General features: G+C 45.6%; 1 protein-coding gene and 1 long non-coding RNA gene across 3 annotated transcripts in view; one reads left to right on the forward strand and one right to left on the reverse strand.

Annotated features, from left to right (window-relative positions):
* The window catches only part of SLC1A1 (solute carrier family 1 member 1), a 76,906-nt gene extending 57,198 nt beyond the window's left edge, over positions 1-19,708 (reverse strand). The window contains exon 1 of the mRNA XM_045563911.1: positions 19,391-19,708. Within this exon, the coding sequence (XP_045419867.1) occupies positions 19,391-19,481 (91 nt within the window). The 5' untranslated portion in view covers positions 19,482-19,708. The remainder of the gene's footprint in view (positions 1-19,390) is intronic.
* Positions 1,288-7,268, forward strand: LOC123646677. Of its 2 annotated transcripts, none has more exons than XR_006737969.1 (3): positions 1,288-1,979; positions 4,807-5,037; positions 6,945-7,268. It is a non-coding gene; the product is annotated as an uncharacterized LOC123646677 (long non-coding RNA). The 2 variants fall into 2 exon arrangements; XR_006737970.1 differs by lacking the exon at positions 1,288-1,979 and adding an exon at positions 4,097-4,697.

The following is a 19,708-nucleotide window of genomic DNA, read 5'->3' on the forward strand; positions in this document are numbered from 1 at the left end:
CCGATCTGGGCAAACAAGGGTCCAGTCTTGCTCGAAAGACGACTCTCCTTTTGCCACGAGGATGCTGAGACCCAGATGGACATCTGGAGAGACTCAGCCAGGCTGAGTAAGCTCTCATCTCTCCACCCTTGGACATTCTGCTCCAGTTCGATGTTAGTGTCCACCAACGGCTTTGTCTTCTGCCCTCTCCTTGGGCTGCATACTCTCCCAGGGCGCTCCTGTCTGCTCTTACAGCTTCAGTTTCCACTTCTATCTACGGCCTCATCTGTCTCCCAAATGCAAACTCAATACACAATTGCCTTCTGGAAATCTCTACCTGGATATATACCTCAATATGGGACCTAGCATGGGAAAAATAAACTCATCTTTCCTCCTCTGCCTCTGCACCACCCTGCCTCCACCACCAAACAAACAAAGAAAAAACTCAGACTTTTCATCCTGGCTTCCCTGGTGGTTTAAAAATAGGTCTACAGAATATTTGCTAGTCCTCCCATCGGGAAATGGAGTCTCTGTCCCCTCCTCCTGAACCTGGGTGGGCCTTTGTGACTGCCTTGGTAGACAGAAGGCAGCAGTAGCTAGGCTGTGTGGAGTCCAAGACTAGGTTAGAAAGGGCCACCTTCTGCTGGTTTCCCTTCTTGGGACACTCATGATGGAGCCCTGACGCATCATGTAAGAAGCCCAGCTACTCTGAAGCCAGCATGTTGGAGAGATAACACGGGAAAATCAGAGACAGAGGGAGGGAGGGAGGGAGAAACAGGGAGAGAGAAAGAGAGACAGGGAGAGAGGGGACAGAGGAGCCCCAGCTGTCTGAACCCTGCCAGCCCAGGCAGCAGATGAGTGAATGACCTTTAGATTATCCCGGCCCCAGTTTGCAACCACAAAGGAGACCCCAAGGGAGAATTGCCTCGCTGAGCCCAGTCAGGCTTCAGAAATGGGGGCAATAATGGTATGATCATTGTTATTTTAAGCCACTAGATTTGGGGGTGACTTGTCACATAAAAATATATGTCCTTCAACTGTGTTATCTGCAAACGTTTTTTGAGGGCTTTCCTGGTACCAGGCACTGGGCTAAGCATAATTAACTCTGATCCTCAAAACAACACTATGAGGTGACTTCAATTTCAGGAGAGAGAGGCACAAGTGGGTGATGTAACGTGCCTAAGGCCCCACAGGAAATAAGTGATAAAGCTGAGACATGCAAGATACACTTGGGAGACATTCTAGATGACTCTGTGTCTTGTGCCACATACCAAGTTCTTCTGATTTTACTGGCCAAATAATTCTCAAGTCTGTCTTTCTCCCTTTGTCCTCACTGGCATTGCCTTGGTTCAGGTCCACCTCATTTCTCATGAAAACTAATTTATCAACTTTCTAAAGCTCTTGCTGCTTCCAGTCTTGTTTCTGCCAATTCATTCTGGAAACCAAAGCCAGAGCCATCTTTCCAAAATGCAAATCTGCCTGAGTCACTCTCTTGCTGAAAGCCCTTCCACCGGTTCCCTGACACAGGGTGGCACGCCAGCTCCTGGGTCCACCTCGTCCCCAGCCCCAGCCCCACTGTGTTAGTTTGGCCCTGTGCCCTTGTCTTTGAGCAAAGGGCTTATTGCTCCCTTTGCTCTCCCATTTACCTGATTACTATTTCACCTACTTCAAAACTCAGCTCAAGGGTGTTAGAAAGCCTTCCCAATCTCCTCCATGACCCACACAACACGTGCAGCCCCAAGCCAGATAACCAGGGAGGCCCTGGCTGGCCCTGCAGATGTTGAGTTAAGAAGTTCCTGTACCTTCCACGCCCAACGGTACCCAGAACGATTAAGTCAGATATCATCCGTGGGAATTAGGGCAGCATCAGGCCACTAGAAGCTTCACTCTTCGCAGGGATGAGGAACCACCGGAAAGCAAGAATTGCTCATCATTAAACACAGATCACCTCTTGCACAGCCATACACTGGATGTGTATGGACCGACCTCACTCTTAAGGGGTATGTGTGTATGTGTGTGTAAGTATATTTATCATGCAGTAAAACTGACTTTTTTAGTGTATAATTCTATGGTTTTTTAATATGTGTCAAAATTCTTATAACCACTATCAAAATTATTATAGAATATAGAACAGTTCTATCAGCCCGAAGAACTCCTTCATGCTATACCTTTACAGTCACACCCTTTCCCTACTCCCAACCTCTAGCAACCGCTGATCTGTTCTCCATCACTATGCTTTTATCTTTTTGAGACTGTCATGTAGATGGAATCATATTCTATGTAACCTTGGAGACTGGCTTCTTTCACTGAGTAAAATGCCTTTGAGATTTATCCAAATTTTGTGTGTAACAATAGCTGCCGTGTCCCTTCTACCATGTGAGGACACAGCTAGGACATGCCATCCATGAACCAGAAAGTGGGCTCTCACCAGACACTGAATCTGCTCACACCTTGATCTTGGATTTCCCAGACTCTAGGACTGTGAGAAATAAATTTCTGCTGTTTACAAGCTACCAGTCCACAGTATTTTGTTACAGCAGCTCAAACAGACTAAGACACCCTCTCTCTGACTTTAAAGTGGTTTCTGTCTAAATCGAATTGATTTCAAACTATGTGGTTAATAACTAAACAACTTTAGTGGTTCTTGTAACCCCATGAACTCAATAAAATTTAACCTGTGAGCATGTATTGATCGCTTTCAGGAAATAGCTCAGGAACATAACAGGTAAAAGGCAAGGATTTTGTTGTCATTGCCACCCACATTCATTGTCCCTGCTGTGAATAGCGCATTTTCCATTGCTCAATCTGCCTCAGGTGGAGCTGAACCCGTCACTAGTTCAGAAGTTTGGGGGAACAGGGTGGGATGAGGGAGTGACTCTGGTCTGGCCAGTCAGATCGTCACATTCCTTTAGTCCTGAGACTACACTGAGGAATGGGGCTATGACCCAATCAGGGCTGAGTGAGCCTCACGCTAAGGCCCAGGAGCCTTGTTTGAACCGATAGGGATCAGAACCTTTCTCTTTTCTGCTGGGTGTGGAACTGGGAAAAGGAAACCTTGAGCTGTGCTGCCAGCTACTTCGCCATCAGGGAAGAGTTCTTGCCTGGGAGTGAAAACAACACAGGAGTGCAGAGACCATATGTTAAGAGAGAACAGGTCCAGATGATATTGTGTGGACCCCTGAATCCAGCTGTACCTGAAGCCAGGTACTATTGCTGGACTCCTAAGTTATCTGAGCCATGAATTCTCTATGTCAACCCCGACCTTACTGGCTTAAGCCTGTTTGAACTGGATTTTCTGTTACAACTAGAAGAGTCCTGAATTATAGGTGCAGAGACAGAGAAGGTGTCACTGGTATTCTGGGTACCTCCTCCGTCAGCCACACCTGCCCTCCTGGCATGGAAGGAAGGTTAGTTGACATGGGGCAAGGGCCTCAAGACGTGGAGGCCACGGGGACAGGCCTGTGGGACGGGGCAAGGGCAGGAGAGGGGTCATTCTGGGAGACAGCGACAGAGCTTGTGGAGCCATTGTTACCTCCGGTTTCCCACAGTGCCCATAAGCGGCAGCCACCAGGATCACCAGGCATCATCAAAATAACTTCTCTGTTGTCGTTCATAGACCTTGTATCTTTTCAACAGTTCCTTTTGATGTCCCGAGTAAACCTTTCAGTGTGGCACTCCGTGCCTATGGCTCTGGGCTGGTCATTCTCCGTGTGCCCCTCGGATACTCTCTCTGTCGTTCTTTGTCCTGCTCTGAGTGCAGGGGGCTGACCCAGGGTTCCTTGCCCTCTGGTTTGGGCTGGGTTTAGCCAAGGAGAGGCACTGGCTGTAGATCTTAAGGACAGAAGGAGAGGGAGTTTGGGGTCTTTATTTTCTTTCTGCCTCACCAGGCTCTGGCAGTAGCTGTCCCTCTGTGGCCAGGTAGGTCCTGTCACTGGGTCCCTGCCTCAGGACTGTGCTAACACTGCCCCCCGCCTGCTCGCCCAGGCCTGTGGGAACTAATAGCTTCCTACGGCTACTTGTCCCTGGGTGCCTCGCCATCCCTTGCTGATTCCCTGAACCCTGCCTAACTCTATAAATAGTCCCTTGATTAAATTCTGTTCTGTGTAACCCCTTTGAGTAAGTGCACCATCTGTTTCCTGCCAGGTCCCTAAGTGACACAGGCCTGCATGTCCTTACCACCCTCAATCGCAGCATAGCTAGTCACAGCAAACTCCCTGCAATTTTTTAAAGATGCTCCACACTTTGGTTTTCATGCCCTTGTTCACAGGGCTTCCCCTCCTTGGAATCTCTGCCTAATGAACTCCTATCCACTCCTTAAAGCCTAGTTAGCATGCCACCTCCTCCAGAAGCCTTTGCCAGGCTCTCTCCTGAGGTAGAAGGAGTCTCTCCTCTGGACCCTACTAAGCTCGTCTGTGTCTCTCTTTCCCCCTCTGACAGGCCTCTGTCTCGCTCCTATTTTCCTTCGTCTCCTGAGGCAGAAGCATCCGTCTGCTCATTCCTGTGCTCCATCACCCTGAGCACTGAACTTGACACACTGTAGGTGGTCGATCGACACCTGCTGTGTTGAACTGAACCAGGAATGCATGACAACTGCTATTTAATGCATGGGCCCCCGCAGCCACTGCGTTGTCCACCCTCTGCTCATCAAACCTGTTGATGAAAGGCAGGAAAAAGTCGCTGAGGGAAGATGCCATTAGTAGAGTATGGGCCACAGGAATGTGAGTACAAATTCTGCCACATCATCCCAGGGCCATCCGATCCAGACATGTACTGTAAACATGACCTTTCCAAAAACTAATAACTCACGGGAGTGTTCTCTTTCGACAGTGGCGACGGTGCTGTACTCACGAGAATTCGAGTGCCCAGTTCCGACACCTGGGAACTTCCCCCTGGCTTCTGGGGAGCCCTTTGGGTTCAAGCGAGGATGAGGCTGGTTGGGAAGTTAGGACCAGCCCACAGGAATCCAATCTCTAGAGCAGGCATCCAACTGACTTAGAGTCCAGCAGCTGGGTGACTCTTTCAATCTCAGAACAACCAGACTCCTGCGCTCCTCCACAGGTATCTTGTTTGAAACGACAGGTGTGTCAGTCCCACACGTGTTGTGGTGGGGTAATGTCCTGAGTTACATATCTATGACATGACTTGTGGGTTCTAAAATCTCCCATTTTCTACCTGTGCTTGACTCTTCTTTAGTCTACTTTTTTTCTCTTAAAATGGCTCATGTCTGATAATCTCATAGGTGATTCTATCTATCACCTTGTTTTGATGCATGCCTGTGAAATACCTTTACCTACCTTGTGGTCACATTCCATTCTCTCCCCTCCTCAGTACCTGGGCAAATATTTGGCCTCCAAGTCACTGAAGGAATTATGAGCCCTTCACCCAGACTCGTATGGTTTGGAAAGGCCCTGGAACTCTCTGAAGGATCCTCAAGTTTAACACCAGGTCTTGGAGCACTACCTCTTTACAACAGCCAGTTTCACAACTCCTGTAAACACCTTCTTGGCTTACCACACAGTTTTAGGAAGCCTTCTCTCTGCCTGTAAACAAGATCTGCTCATCTCCCCTGGAGCAGGTTTTAGTCAGGAGCAACTTGAGATCAGACTGACCTCCAGGAGAAAGGCGGCAGCAGGCAGGTCATCCTGGACTTTCTAGACCTGCCATAAGCCTGGAATTCCCAGTTTGATGAACCTTGAGCCCAGAATGCAGAGTCTAAGTAACTGGGACTCCCTAACCTTCCTCAGCCTGTTCCTTATGTCTGCTTATAAAACTCGTGTCACCTTGATCTTCATGACTCCTAACCCTGCTGCCTGACAACTGCTTCCCCTCCTCTCCTAACTTTTGTGGAGCTGTGACTCTCCTCTCCTTCCCCACTTCCAGGAGGACCACAGAAATATTTACTTTTATCTCCAAGTGAGTTAAGACATATTTTAAGAATTGTGTGATATTTCTTAAATTAAAATGAAAGTGGCCCCCAGTGTTGAAAGGCTAGGTTAGGAATCTCTGCCTGTGATACCTCAATGCTTCTCTTAATTCTCACTGAAGAATAAAGGCAAAGACAGGCCAGCTTGTTTCATTATCATTTGTCAAAGGGAAAAATACTCATGTATGGAATATTAAACATGTCACACGACACTAAAAGGGGCCCAGATGCCTCTTCATACAAGATGAGAGTAGCCTCTAAAAACACAAAGATGACATCTTCTACCAATGCCTTCAAGGAATAACATTGTACCCCAAAGGAAAATCTTACTATTAGCACCATCCTTCCTTGTTTGTCTTTCTGGGAAATGATAACAACCATTTATAAGGCACTTTACAATTTTATAAAGTACCCCCACATGGATCATTTCATTTGGTAACAGCTATGGATTAGAGTTAGGTCCAGAAATGACTGTAAATGCATCTAAGATGACCACCAGGGACCAAAAAAATCAAACATGGTGAGTATAATCTTTTCACAGGAACACTTGAGGATTCTTTTTACTCTTCTTGGAATCTTTTATTTATGTGGAGATCTTCAGCCCCCTTTCTTAGTATTTCACTCATGGACAACAGATGTTCCCTGGAGCAGGAGGGAAGGTTCTAAGAGGGGAGAAAGAGAGAGAATCTAAGCAAAAAGTCGCAGCTGCCTCCCCCATCCATTGCAATCGGCCAACCCTTTGCCCTAGCGCACAGGGCCCTGAGCAAGATTCACGAGCTCCAGGATGAGCACTGCTTTAGGAAACTTCAGGATTCTGGATCTCAAATGCAGTAAAGTCCAGTCTTCTGTGGTTACTGACTTGAGGTTAAAAAAGCAACCAAATCTTACTCAATCATTTCCACTTAAACAAAAGTAGATGTAAACATCTGATTTTTTTTTTTTTTTTTCAAAATAAACAAGCTAGTTGGAGATCATTGGAAAATTCCAATATTCAATGCAGGTGTCAAACCTGCCACAGAGGAAACCTGGGCTTGTGTTCCAGGGTCTGTGGCTTCTGAACTGGCAACAAGATCTTGAACTCTATCACTCCACAGAACTCAGAATCTCTTCGGTCTGCTGCAACCTCAGGCAATTCTCCAGATACAAGAAAGAAATCCATGAAGAGGAAGCAGAAATGGAACAAGTCTGTTACATCCCCTGGTTGACAATTAACTTTTGTTAATAAAAAAAAGTAAAAACCTATCTTCAGATTATTTAATGACCAAGTCTGGTGTTTACTCAGGCAGTTGCTCAAGGTCTACTGGAACAGATAGCACAGACAGGCTAATGAATTTCTTATCATAGAAATAATCTCCAGACAGGGAAGGAAATGAACAGACTTTGGACAAGGATGTGAAAGGATAATTTGAGGAAGAAAACTTAGAAGCAAATTTACTAAAACATGTAGGAGCTGCTAAATACCACATCTGAAAAGGCTCTACCTACTACCCAAGGCTGATTCAGCTCCGAGCCACAGCTCAACTATGGGAAGCCAGATGTACCTTCCAGATAAGATTTCCATCTTATCTAATTAGTGCAAAGAATTCTCTGGAGATCAGGATCATTCTGGTGCTGGTTTCTTGAGAAGTCAGATCTTCCTTAGGGTAAAGAGACACTCTCCAGTATGGGAGCTTCAGGGCCATGCTAAGCTCACACTAAAATGGCTTCAGAACTGTTAATAACCAGGCTTTCCTCCCCAGTCTAGGAGTAAAGTATGTTTGGAATGACTTGGGTTGGGATAAAGTTCCTCATGGTCTTCACTCAAAAACCCATACAACTGAGTGGGTAACTAGGGGATCGACGGGGTTGGCTCAGCAAGGATTTACCTCTTTGGTTCTTCAATGAAGAAGGTTTTATAATCAGCCAAGAATGTTTGGGGGCATCTCCTATGAAGTAAGTGCAATGCTAGATGCTATGATGTGCCAGGCCAGTGTAGAACAGCATTCTTATGCTCAGGACACTGGGAGGAGGCAGAGGAGTATGAAAGCATAACAACACATATATTAAATAATAGTTCCACATAATACTGACATGGGACAGAAGAGAGGATAAGGCCTCTGTATGCACATCATCACCTCTACCTGGACTTGCTCCTTCCAATCTTCAAGCTCAGAGTCCGACCACACCCACTCTAGGCCATTCCAACTACAGCCTTCTCCAGGGACTCTCCCAGATCCACCCAGAAGACATGTCATAGCTTTCTGGCAGCTCTAATCATACTCAGGCTTATTTAGCGATATTTGTGCATATCCTGTTCTGACATACTGAGAGACCAACACATAGACTTAGACTTTGCATTTCTTGCTAGTAACATCAGTACTAGCAATTGTTCAATATAAATTAAGTTCTTCATTGATTTCCAAATGAATAGATTTACCTAGCAACATACAATACTTTTCATCCTACATGCCAATTCTGTTTGATTAATGGTGGTTGCCTGGAACATAGTTTCAAGGATTCTAAGGCCACAATAGAACTTGGTAGTAGAGTGCTGTAATGAATTAGTGATGTCTGCCACAGGGCAGGCGTGGGAGTGGTGGTGCAAATGCTGATGATTTGTGAATATAAATTCAGAGAAGGGGGATTATCTCCAACTGAGCAGTGAGAGAAGTCTATAGGATAAAAGTGAGAATTAGATCCATCTTCCAGGACGGGCAGGATAACCATGGGTGAAACTTGAGCAAAAGCATTAGGGCAGCAAAGTACAACACATCCTGGGAAAGCAACTACTAGACAAGTTCCGCCAGAATTCAAGCTCATACACAAGGTTTCTGTAGGAGAAGAGAAGGGGAAAGACCTAATTATAGAATGCCCCAAGTTAAGATAAAGAAGAGCTAGAGACCAAGAAGGGATGGAGCAAGAGGGAGGATAATGGGCTTTATTTAGCTACTTTGCAAGAACAAAGCCTGTCTGCAAGAATGATTTCAACTACCCATTAGGTGTATCAAGGTTTGCTAAGAAAGGAAGAAGCCTTGCTTGATGGTTAATAACCTAAGCTTTGGAATCAGACAGTCTAAGCTTTGCTGGGTGCAAATCCCAGCTCTGACTGTGTACTCAGCCACATGACCTAAGCCTTGTAAGTTTCAATTTCCTCATCTGCAATATAAGAACACCTCCCTGCCAACTTATTGTGTTGAGAGTTAGAAGTGTAATAAATGTGCACAAAACTAACAGTTAAGCCCTCAATAAATATTGGTATTAGACTTGGTTAGCCACACGAGAGAACTTTTTAAAGGAGAAAATATGTCTTTGTCTTAATGTCTTATCATTTGAAGAATCTTATATGAGACCTGTAACGTAGCTAAGTGGCTCAGTACTAAACAATACGTATATGAGATACCCATAGAAATTAAGCAAAAGCAGTTTATTTTCCAGTAATGAGGAGAGGCTCGGAGATTAGGCTCCCTGTAGTTTAGGCATTTCTGGTGACGATACATTTTTTTGGTTGACTTAATTCTTTACTGATTATAAGTAACTAGATAACTCTTGAGCAATAAACAGTGGTAGAAAAATAATACAATAGTACAATCTCACTTAAGCTCTCTCCTATAAGGATTTCCTTCCACCCTGGTTGAGTGAGTGCTACAGTCTTCATCATCAGAGGGTGCTGAACCCAAATAGTTGTCTCAGAGTGGTTATAAGAATAAAAACACTTTGTAGACCCTCTCTGAGAGTGTTTCTGAATCAAACCTCCAGTCCAAAAGGCCACCACTTTGCTTCAACGTGCAGACCAAGCTGAGTCACATGATGCTGGTATCAAGATACTTCCTAGACATGTGGAGATCTGCTGTGACAACTGTCCTGTCTTGGACACAGTTAGGGACTCTGAGACTAAGAAGGGGCCTGGGAACAAAGACCTCAGCCTGAGTGCAGAGGGACTGGTAGAGGGTCTTATCTTCTCAGCGCTGGTTCTGGGTCTTAGTGGAGAATGAGGCACAGTGTCCCTTCCTGTCTTGGCTGAGTGGGGACCCGCTGCCCGCAGCTCACACAGCTGGGGCTGGGCCCAGGACAGGAATGACAGAGGACACACTGTGTGAAGCGTCTGTGAGATGGGACAAGGTCCATCCATCCCGGAAAGTACAGGAGTATTTGCGGGAAAGGAAATCTTCTACCTCTGGTAATGGAACAGGCAGTCAGCAGATATTTTTCAGAGTAAGGTAGTAAAATTTCTGGCAAGGAGTGAGTCACTGAAATACTTCCTTTCCATTAACAGAGGTGTTACTGTGGAGTGTACTAATTACAACAGAGCACTCTTTGTTGCAGTTTAGGGCTGTTCCCTCAGCAAGTATAATGAATTAGCTCCTTCTAAATCTACCCATTGAGTTAAACTATAGCTCTGAAGTGAATTACTGGCTTCATAGTAACTGTCTCCAATATTGTCTTCTATTAGAAGATGTATGTTTAACATTCAAAATAGGAAAGGCCATTTAAAACACTTGCTACTTTAACAGTCACTGCTGCAGGAGGCTTTAAATGGGCCACTCTGTGTCATCTAAAATAAGTGCATTTTCTTCGAGAGTGCTTCAGTCTCCACAGTGCATGTGACCCCAGATCTCCAGCGACACAGGGGAGATTTGCAGTTCCTCAGGTGAACACAGCCTCCCTGGCGCCGGGCCAGTGTGCTGCCAACTCCCTAGGACAGTTATTTTCAGTCTTGGCTCTGTTAAAGGTAATCACAATTTCTCCCAAGTAATTAATGTGGAAAGCTTTCTCTCTTGCTAAGCAAGTGCTCACACATGCATGCACATGCTTTCTAATAGCTAATTCCTAATCCCACCTGTTTACACCTTGTCTGGTATAACCCAGAGTTTACCCATCTGAGCTACATATATGAGCTCAACTACATCCTCAATTAGCACATAAAAACTTCCTACATAATGTGTCTTCATGTGAAGCTTCCATGCCCAATGCTCAAATTTTTGACAGATGGGTAACTTTGATTCTGTAGTTTTATTGTACTAAATAAAACACTATACCTTAAATTATGCAACACGAAACAAGAGATTTACTATATTGTCAACCATTAGCAGTTTATATTCAAAGTCCTCCCAATAGGGGACATTAAAAATGTATATGCCAAGCCTGATGTGCAGTCTGGCAAAATTATGTAAAATAATTTTTTAAAGATTAGTTTTATAATTTTGTGTTTTGATAATTTTGTTTGGGGTTTTGATTTGATAGACTTGAGGTGCATACCTTGCAGAGACAACTAAAAATCAGAGCCTTTTCAGGGATGCCCCAAATTTGCTTCTGACTGGGTTTCAGAAACGGAAGCACCAGTATAGGCATTCAAAGTCCAATTTCTTTTTTTAATTCTTCAATATGTGGAATTTGGGCCAAGCCAGCTAAAGGACCTCTTCTCTAAGGTACTTAAACAGATATGTGAGAGAGATAGAGATAGATACTGGATTTTATATAGATATACACACACACATACAGAGAAAGAACCAGAGAATGAGAAAGGAGAGTACACATCTATTTAAATACCTTAGGAAGGTATGCAATACCTTATAGACACATGTATAAGTGTACACGCGTATACATTTAGTCACACATAAAGTGACTTAGACAAATCTAACACACTATCAACTCCCAAATTTCTAGAAAATACCATGGAAACCAATTAGTATTGATCATTATTTTACTAATCATATTGTCATGTCTGTGGCATGCTATGGAAATACAAATAAATATATATACAAATAAAATATATACAGCTAAACCAGCAACTTTGTCTGTTTTCATCAGTTTTCAGAAATATATAGACATAAAGCTATATTCTTCACTAAAAGCAAAAGTCTCCACTACATACAGACAACTATGCCATTTTTGCTTTCCCTATGTCAAACTGATCATTAATTTTACGTTGTGCAAATGATTGATTTTGAAGATATAGGAAATAGACTATTCCTATCATTTTAAAGAAAATTTTTAAAGGAAATCATTATTTTATTTTGCGATTTTGGAATATTCTGTGCTTCAAAAGTATTTTAACCTAGAGACATATAAAGTCCAAAAACATACATTTATTAGACTTTCTATTATTACTATTGTAACGAACAATCTAATCCTGACATAGAACATTACTCTGGTAATTGCTCCACGTACAATTTACATTATTGTCCCTAAGTCACTGACTGGCAGTTCACACAGAACAGGTGACTCAACATCAAAGTCATTTCATCTTCATGTAATGTCCTCTAACCCTCCCTTAGCTCACTACAGAAGAGTTCCTCTGGCTCCTGGCAATGAACTGAGGGATGACTATACAGTCATAGAGCTAAAGGTTCTTAAAACTACAAGAAACCTCAGAGATTTTCTAACCCAAGGAATGCAGCACACATACCATTATGTCCTGACCCTAAGTATCCATGGCAGACAGCAGTAATCCATTTCAGAACTTTTGTTTCCAACTTTCTCTTTTTTTTTTTTTTTTATTTCAGCTCATCATGGGGGTACATAAGTTTAGGTCATATACATTGTCCATGTCCCGCCCATCCCCGCGAGTCAGAGTCCCAACTTTCTCAACAGACATCATACCAGACAACCCACTACCTATAAATGAGAATTAGCACATGAATGGAATCCTAATCCAAACCCCTTTCTTTCTGATAAGAAACAAAGGCTCAGGGAGTATAGGTATCAGATACACTGTTTTTTAAACATGGCTTTTAAGAGTCAGTCTCATTACTTTGTCTCATTTCACTTTCCAGTGCCTACTAGGTATAATAGGAGGGCCCTCAAGGAATCTATAATCTAGGTTGGAGGAAGAAAAGATGCTTGATATTTATGGAGACTAATTAAATGTTAATCTGTGTTGCTGACATAGATCAAAAGGGGCTGAAGTAGGAAGAGAAGAATGTCAGGAAGAAATGGAGTTTCATCTAAGCTTTGGGCTCATTTATTCCCTCAACAAACAAGATAATGTCTCACTAACTCTCCGGGTCATAAATGGCTCAACGACTCAACAAACGTTTTGAGCCTGCCAGGTAACATGGTGGGTGCTGCGGGTACAGAGAGTAGCAACACAGAATTCCTTCCCTCGTGGGTTGGTGAGGGAGGCAGAAAAATCAGAATATAGGGTAATAAATACCAAGTAGGTACCAGTTCTGCGCAGCAGCAGAGGAGCGTAACAGATGCAGAACGTCTGGAGCCAGCCTGTCAGGATTTGAATCCCAGCCTTGTCCTTGACCAATGACCTTGGGCAAGTTTCATAATTCTGTGTGCCTCAGTTTCCTGAAAATATGCTTGATGGAAAGGTCAAATGGGTTACTATACTAATATATAGCACTTGGAACCGTATTGGGCATGTAGTTAGTGACACATAAGCCTTAGATCTTATTGTATGTGAAACAGGAAGGGAGGGCATTTTGTACCACTTGGGAGAAGCGGGGATGAGGGGAATGACCCAGAAGAAGGGCTGTTTGAGCTGAGTCTTGAAGGATGAGTCAGGTAGGCTGGACGCAGAGGGTGAAGGGTTTTGGATGCCATGCTAAACAGATGTCCTCCCCTCGCCTAAGGGCAGTGCAGAGCCAAGAACTCTCTGAAGCCCCCGAGTGATGTGATCCAATCCATATCTTAGAAAGGTCACTTTGACGGCAATTTGAACCCTTAACTGTTACCTCTTGCCGTGGTTTGAGTGCTGGCCCCAAAATGAATGAATATTACCTTCTATGGCAAAATGTGATTTAGTCAAGGATCTTGACAGGAGGGTTATCTGGGCAGGCTCTAAATGCCATCACAAAAAGACAGAGCTAGAGGGAGACCACAAACACAGGAGAAAGGGATACGGAGAGGGAGGCAGGGGATAGAGCAATGTTGCCACAAGCCCAGGAATGCCGGGGCAGCTGCCAGAGGCTGGAAGAGTCCAAGGACAGATTCCCCCGTGGAGCTCCCAGAGGAGTGTGGCCCTGCTGGAGTTTGGACTTTTGGCCTCCAGAATTGGTGAGAATAAATTTCTTTGTGGTAGTGCGTGACAACAGCTGCAGGAAATGAATATAGCCATTGACCCTTAACACCTCCCCTTCCATCTCAGGGGCATGAAGTCCTGTCGCCTGTTCAGGGTTAAGCCCTGACCAGGCCCCTGGGCCCCACTCCCCTGGGCCTCGCTGCAGCCATCGTCATTCACAGTTCTCTCTCTTCTGCATTTTTACTCTCAATGATTGCTTCTCTTCAGGTTCAGTCAGACTCAAGTCTCCTTAAACGCAAAACAAAACAAAATAGAAAATACTTCTCTGGATCTTACACATAACTAACTACCACTTCCTCCCGATTCTTTCATACCTATTCGCCTCCAAAGGCAGGCCCAGAGGGTCAGTCCCATGCTCCTGCACCCTCAGCGCTGTAGAGCACCCTCCCCAACTGAGTCTCACCCACCACTCGCTCTAGTTCTTAACTCCTACCACGCTATCTGATTCTCCTCTGTGTGCCTCCTCTACCTGGACCTCCAAGGCTGGGGTTCTCCGGGGCTCTGTCTTTGTTCTTCTCTTCTCCCTCTTCTCCCAAAATAGGTTCATTCATTCCCAAAGCTTTAAACACATGCCCAACACACTCAACACTCCATTCCTCATTTGTCTCCTGAGCCCAGACCCACTCACCCAGCTGCTGGCTGCCCACCTATGCCCAAGGGCCCCTCGGACTCCTCAACTCCATGTGTCCACAATGGAACAGGCCATGTTCTTTTCCAAGCTGGTGTCCCTTCCAGGACTCCCTATCCTGCCACCGCCTTCTCCATCAGACCAAATCCAGCTCAGCCCTGCCAGGTTAACCTGCTGAGCACCCCGAACAGCTGTCTGTCTTTCCCTTGCATTCCACGGCTGGCTGCTCAGTGGAGGTGCTGGTCTCCTCTCCACCGGACCTTGGACCTGAACCACTCCATTGCTCTGAACCCTCCTAACCCACCCCAGCTCCTCTACTCTCTCCCCACCTCACACCACTCCTTGATATTTCTCAAACGAGCCAGGATGCTCCCCAGATATCTGTGCGACTTGTTCCTTCCCCTCTTTCCAGTCTTTATGCAACTGTCACCTTCTCAGTGTGGCCTTCCCTGTCACTCTAAAGTTGCAACCCCCCACGTTCCCAGCCCCTTCCCCTGCTCTATGCTATTGCACAGCACTACTGCCAGCGAGCACACTACACTGTATTTTACCTATTTATTCTCTTTACTGCCTACCTGTCTCCACTTGAACAGAAGTCCCATGAGGGCGGGGAGTTTTGTTCCCTGCTGTGTGACCTGGCCCTGGAATAGTCCTTGGTTCTGCAGGGATGTTCCTAAACACCGCTGAGCCAAGGCTCTGTGCAGGGGAGGGGCTGGGCCCAGACCAGCATGAGCCACCAGGCGCCCTGTCCTCAGGGGTTTCACAGACAGGACAAGGAAGTATGTACCAAGTCTCAAATTAGCACTGCCAGATATATGCTACAAGGGCTGCAGGGCAGGAGCCAGGAGGCCAGGCAAGGGTATTACTGAGAATGTGGAAGAATCTTTTCAGATTCTTAAGACAATGGAATCAGAATCTATAAATGATTGCTTCCTTAGTGCTCCAAAGAAAATGACTTAGAATGAATAAGCTTGCCAGTTCCGTGTAAATACCAACACCTATTACCTTTTCTGAGAATTCCTAAGCTTGAAATCACATTTTCTAATGACTGAAATAACACATGACCCATCTGGAGAAAAAGATGAGAGTTTATGCTGTGAATAGGGTGAGACACCACAAGTGCCTTAACAACATTATCACTACGTGATCATCACCGGGTGACTCGACTCAGAATGCTGGCAGAATTCCCACACACAGTAATTCTGCTTGGACAGAACTCCCACTCAGAGCACAAAAATCCTTCCTTATATAAAATTATATATTTAAGCATTATATTTAAATGACTTGAGGATTAGACTGTGGGGTGCAAAACAAAATGATTAATTTCTTCCATTTCCCTTTTAAAAACAATGAATACTACTACAGAGGCTGGCATTGGTTTGGACAGCACATGTCATCAAAACCCTTGAATCGCCCTGGACTCTAAATTATACGCTGGACACCAAGTGGAACAGTGAAAGAAACACAGCATGAGAGACTTTATTTTATAAGAAAATACTAATTTTCTCATAATAAAGTTAACCAGATTTATCTTAAAATAACATCTATTGAGTACTTATAATATGCCAGCCACAGAACTGGGTATTTTCACATTATCTCAATTTATTCTAACAACAAATGAGGTAATGATGAATAGCACCATTTTCCAGATGAAGAAACTGAGGATTGTAGAGAATAATCAGTTTGTCTAAATAATAGGGCCTAATAGTGTCAGAATTTGAATCCAGGACTCTTGACTCCAGGCTCTGTGCTTTCTGCCACACTACAGAAGGAGAGAAAAAGCTTGTAAGAAATGTAACGAAAACAATGAAAATGTTCCTAATGGTATTTTAGTAAAGGCCTCTCCTGTGAAAATTCAAGATATTATTTTCAGGATCTTGTAGGGTTTCACAGAAATTAACAATGATGATCACCCAACTATTCAATCCCTTTATTATGTGAATAAGAATTTGAGAAAGGTTTAGTTCTCAGCAGTTCCTTGTCCATGAGAAGAATTAACTCCCACACCTAATAAATAAAGATGATCTCTAATTGCATTTTCCCTAAAATGCTGTATCTTGAAAAATCAGAGGCTTTAAGCTGGCTCATAAAAATCTTTGCCCCTCATTTCAATAACCAAAATATTTTAAAGTGTCAGGGCTGCTGCATTATAGCAGGGGCCAAACATTTTAATGGCTGTAATTAGAAGATGATGTTTCTTCAGGGTAGTTAATAAACTTAACAGTTATTTCTTCTTTACAGGCCACATGCAGAAAACTCCAGAAGGGAGGCTGCACAAGAGCTCTTGTGATTTTTCTGGATCAATTAAGACAGTTATAAAATAAACTCTTTCAATTATGCAGGGGCTTATGGAGAGACTCAGTGCCACTATTACTGTAAGTCGCTGGAATTTCACTGCTGGTTAAACAAATGACCCCTTGCAGACTACACAGAGGTGACTTTCCACTCAGGCCCAGCACACTCTGAAGAAAGAGGAAAAGAGAAGGACTGCAGGAAGTGGCTGTTGATGGGCACACTGGGGTGGCCTAGGCTTGAGACTTCTCAAACGAGAAGTGAGAAACAGGCCTGCCTTGTATTGGGACTGCCCTGAGTTGGGACTACCCCGTGTTGCCATCTGGAAGAGGAAATGTCGAGGAAGACTTCAGCTGTGCAGTTAAAAATTTTTCTTTTGATATTTTATTTTTATTTATTTATTTTGAGACAGTCTTGCTCTCTCACCCAGGCTAAAGTGCAGTGGTGTCATCATAGCTCACAGCTACCCCACACTCCTGGGCTCAAGGGATCCTCCTGATTCAGGCTCCCGAGTAGCTGGGACTACAGGCACACACCATGACCACCAGCTAATTTTTTTTTTTCTATTTTTTGTAGAGATGGAACCTCACTCTTGCTCAGGCTGGTCATGAACTCCTGGCCTCAAGCGATCCTCCCACCTCAGCCTCCCAGAGTGCTAGGATTATAGGTGTGAACCACAGTGCCCAGCCTTACAATTTTTAAGTGGTAGTTTTCGTTTCTGGAGAAAAGTACCCGAATCAAGCTCCTGGGGCTCACCCCCATTAAAACTGGAGGCAAGTGCCCATCTGAGACCAAAGGTGACATCTAACAAAACAGGCATGTAATCCTTCTTGACCAGGAAGGATTATGCAGCTGGTTCCAAAGGCCAGGGAACAACTACTCAGAATCTTTTCCAAACCAGCCTCTAGCGAATTGGTGCACTGAGCAGTGGTGTGCAACACTTGGTTAACAAGTGCGTACCTCTGGAGAGCCCCAAGGGCAAAAAGGCAGGATTACTGCATTTCCATGGGGAATTGGGAGGGAGACACAAGCCAACGTGCACCCCTAAAGTCTTTAAAAAAGAGATTCAACAATTAATTCTGGATACTTATCACTAGGAAAACAAACAAGGCCATCTCTTCTATTTGGCTAAAAAGAAATCAAATAGCTCTTTGTAGAGTCTGGTATTTAAATGTGGTGGGGCAGGATGAACCTTCCCTATAAATTCCCGAAGTCACTTGGCACTTCTTGGGGGTAACAGTCAACACTTGCTTCTCTACTCTCCTTTTCCTCCCACAAATGGCCTCTGCCAAGGCAATTCCCGATGTTATTTATTTACTAGAAACCTGACTTTTCTTTGCACAAGGTTCTGTACAATCTGACCCCAAAGATCCCATTAACTTTCAAGGGTGGTTTTCTAGGGGGTGGGGAGTAATCCTAGGGGGAGAAGGCAACACCAAATATTCTGAGATTCTGAAGTGGCAGCTGGAGAGGAAGGTGCAAGAGGCTGCCCCCACCTGCCTTTCCAGCAAACCCAGCTGCAGTTTCCAAAGGGAAGGTGGCGCCTCCCAAGGAATCCACATTCCCCAGAGTGTGCATCAGCCCTCACCTGCTGGGAGTCCCCACCTGTATGAGCGCATATGCAAAGAGACAGACATGGCTCCAGCCGCAAAGAAGTGCATCCCGGGGCCCAATTCGGAAAACAGACAACCTTGGCAGAAATTCAGAATCCAAATATGAATAACTCATACCTCTGAGCAATGAATGGCTCAGACATGCACCTAGTGCAGTGATCTGCCAGAGGTGAATCACTTAAATACACCCTTGTTTAAAAACAGGCTAGGATGGCTTAAAAATTATTTTTAATAGAAAAACAACGCGGAGAGCAAGGAAGCTAAGGGTGGGGGGCATCTGAGTTCTCTTAGCTCTGTTTCCCTGTGACCTCCCGCTGGCTACAATGGCACGCCCCTGAATTCAGGCACGAATGTCAGTTTTTCAGAACGCGGTGCAGGCAGTTGGCGCTCGCCGCGTGGGAAGCCACCGTTCCAGGCACGGCCCAGGGCGAGCGGCGGCACCATCCCTAGCCTGCCTACCGGGGGCATGGTCATCCCGGAGGCCAAGGCGCCTCTTTCAGTGTCCGGCTGAGAACTGAAAGCCACATACAGTCTGCCGGGGCAGCGTCGTTCAGGGGAAAAAAAAAAAAAAAAGGAAGTGGAGGGGGAGCAGAGAGGATTAAAAACAAATTTAAACCCCATTCGTTTCCAAATGGGCAGAGCCTAGAGCGACTCGCTTCCCTTTCCACCTTCAAGCCCATTTCCACCTTCAAGATCTTTCTGTGTAAAGCAGGAACCAGCGGCTCGTGGAGCACCCAAATGGGAGTCCCGGAGGAGCTCTGTTCTTCGCACGCAGTAATTAGCGCGCTTGGGGGGACCCCCCGCGTGGGGTCTGAGGCCAAGGCCGAGGGATGCGGGCACCGCGCGCGCCAGCGCCGAGCCCACCCTCGCACCCGCGCGCCCCGCACGCGGCCTGGGCGCCGGGCGCGCGGGAGTGTGCGCGCCTCGCCACCCGCGGCGCCGCTCACCTGACACCACCGCGGCCACGGTGGAGAGCAGCAGCCAGTTATTCCTCAGGAAGCGCTTGCAGTCAGACCCCTTCCTCGCCGGCTTCCCCATGGCGGGCGCCCGGGCTCGCAGCCGCCGCTGCGGTCGCCGCTATTGTGCGCGGGGCTCGGGAGTGCGCTCGTGGGCGGGGGGACACGGGGACCGCAGGCTGCTCCGCGGCGCAGTGGAGGCGGGATGCAGGAGCACAGGGGAGACGGTGAGCGTTGGCTGCCGCTGCTGCCGCTGTCACCACCGCCGCCGCCGCAGCCGCCGCCGCCTGGGGTCGCGCACCGCTCCTG

This window comes from Lemur catta, chromosome 10 (genome assembly GCF_020740605.2).
Source record: "Lemur catta isolate mLemCat1 chromosome 10, mLemCat1.pri, whole genome shotgun sequence".
Taxonomy (NCBI): domain Eukaryota; kingdom Metazoa; phylum Chordata; class Mammalia; order Primates; family Lemuridae; genus Lemur; species Lemur catta.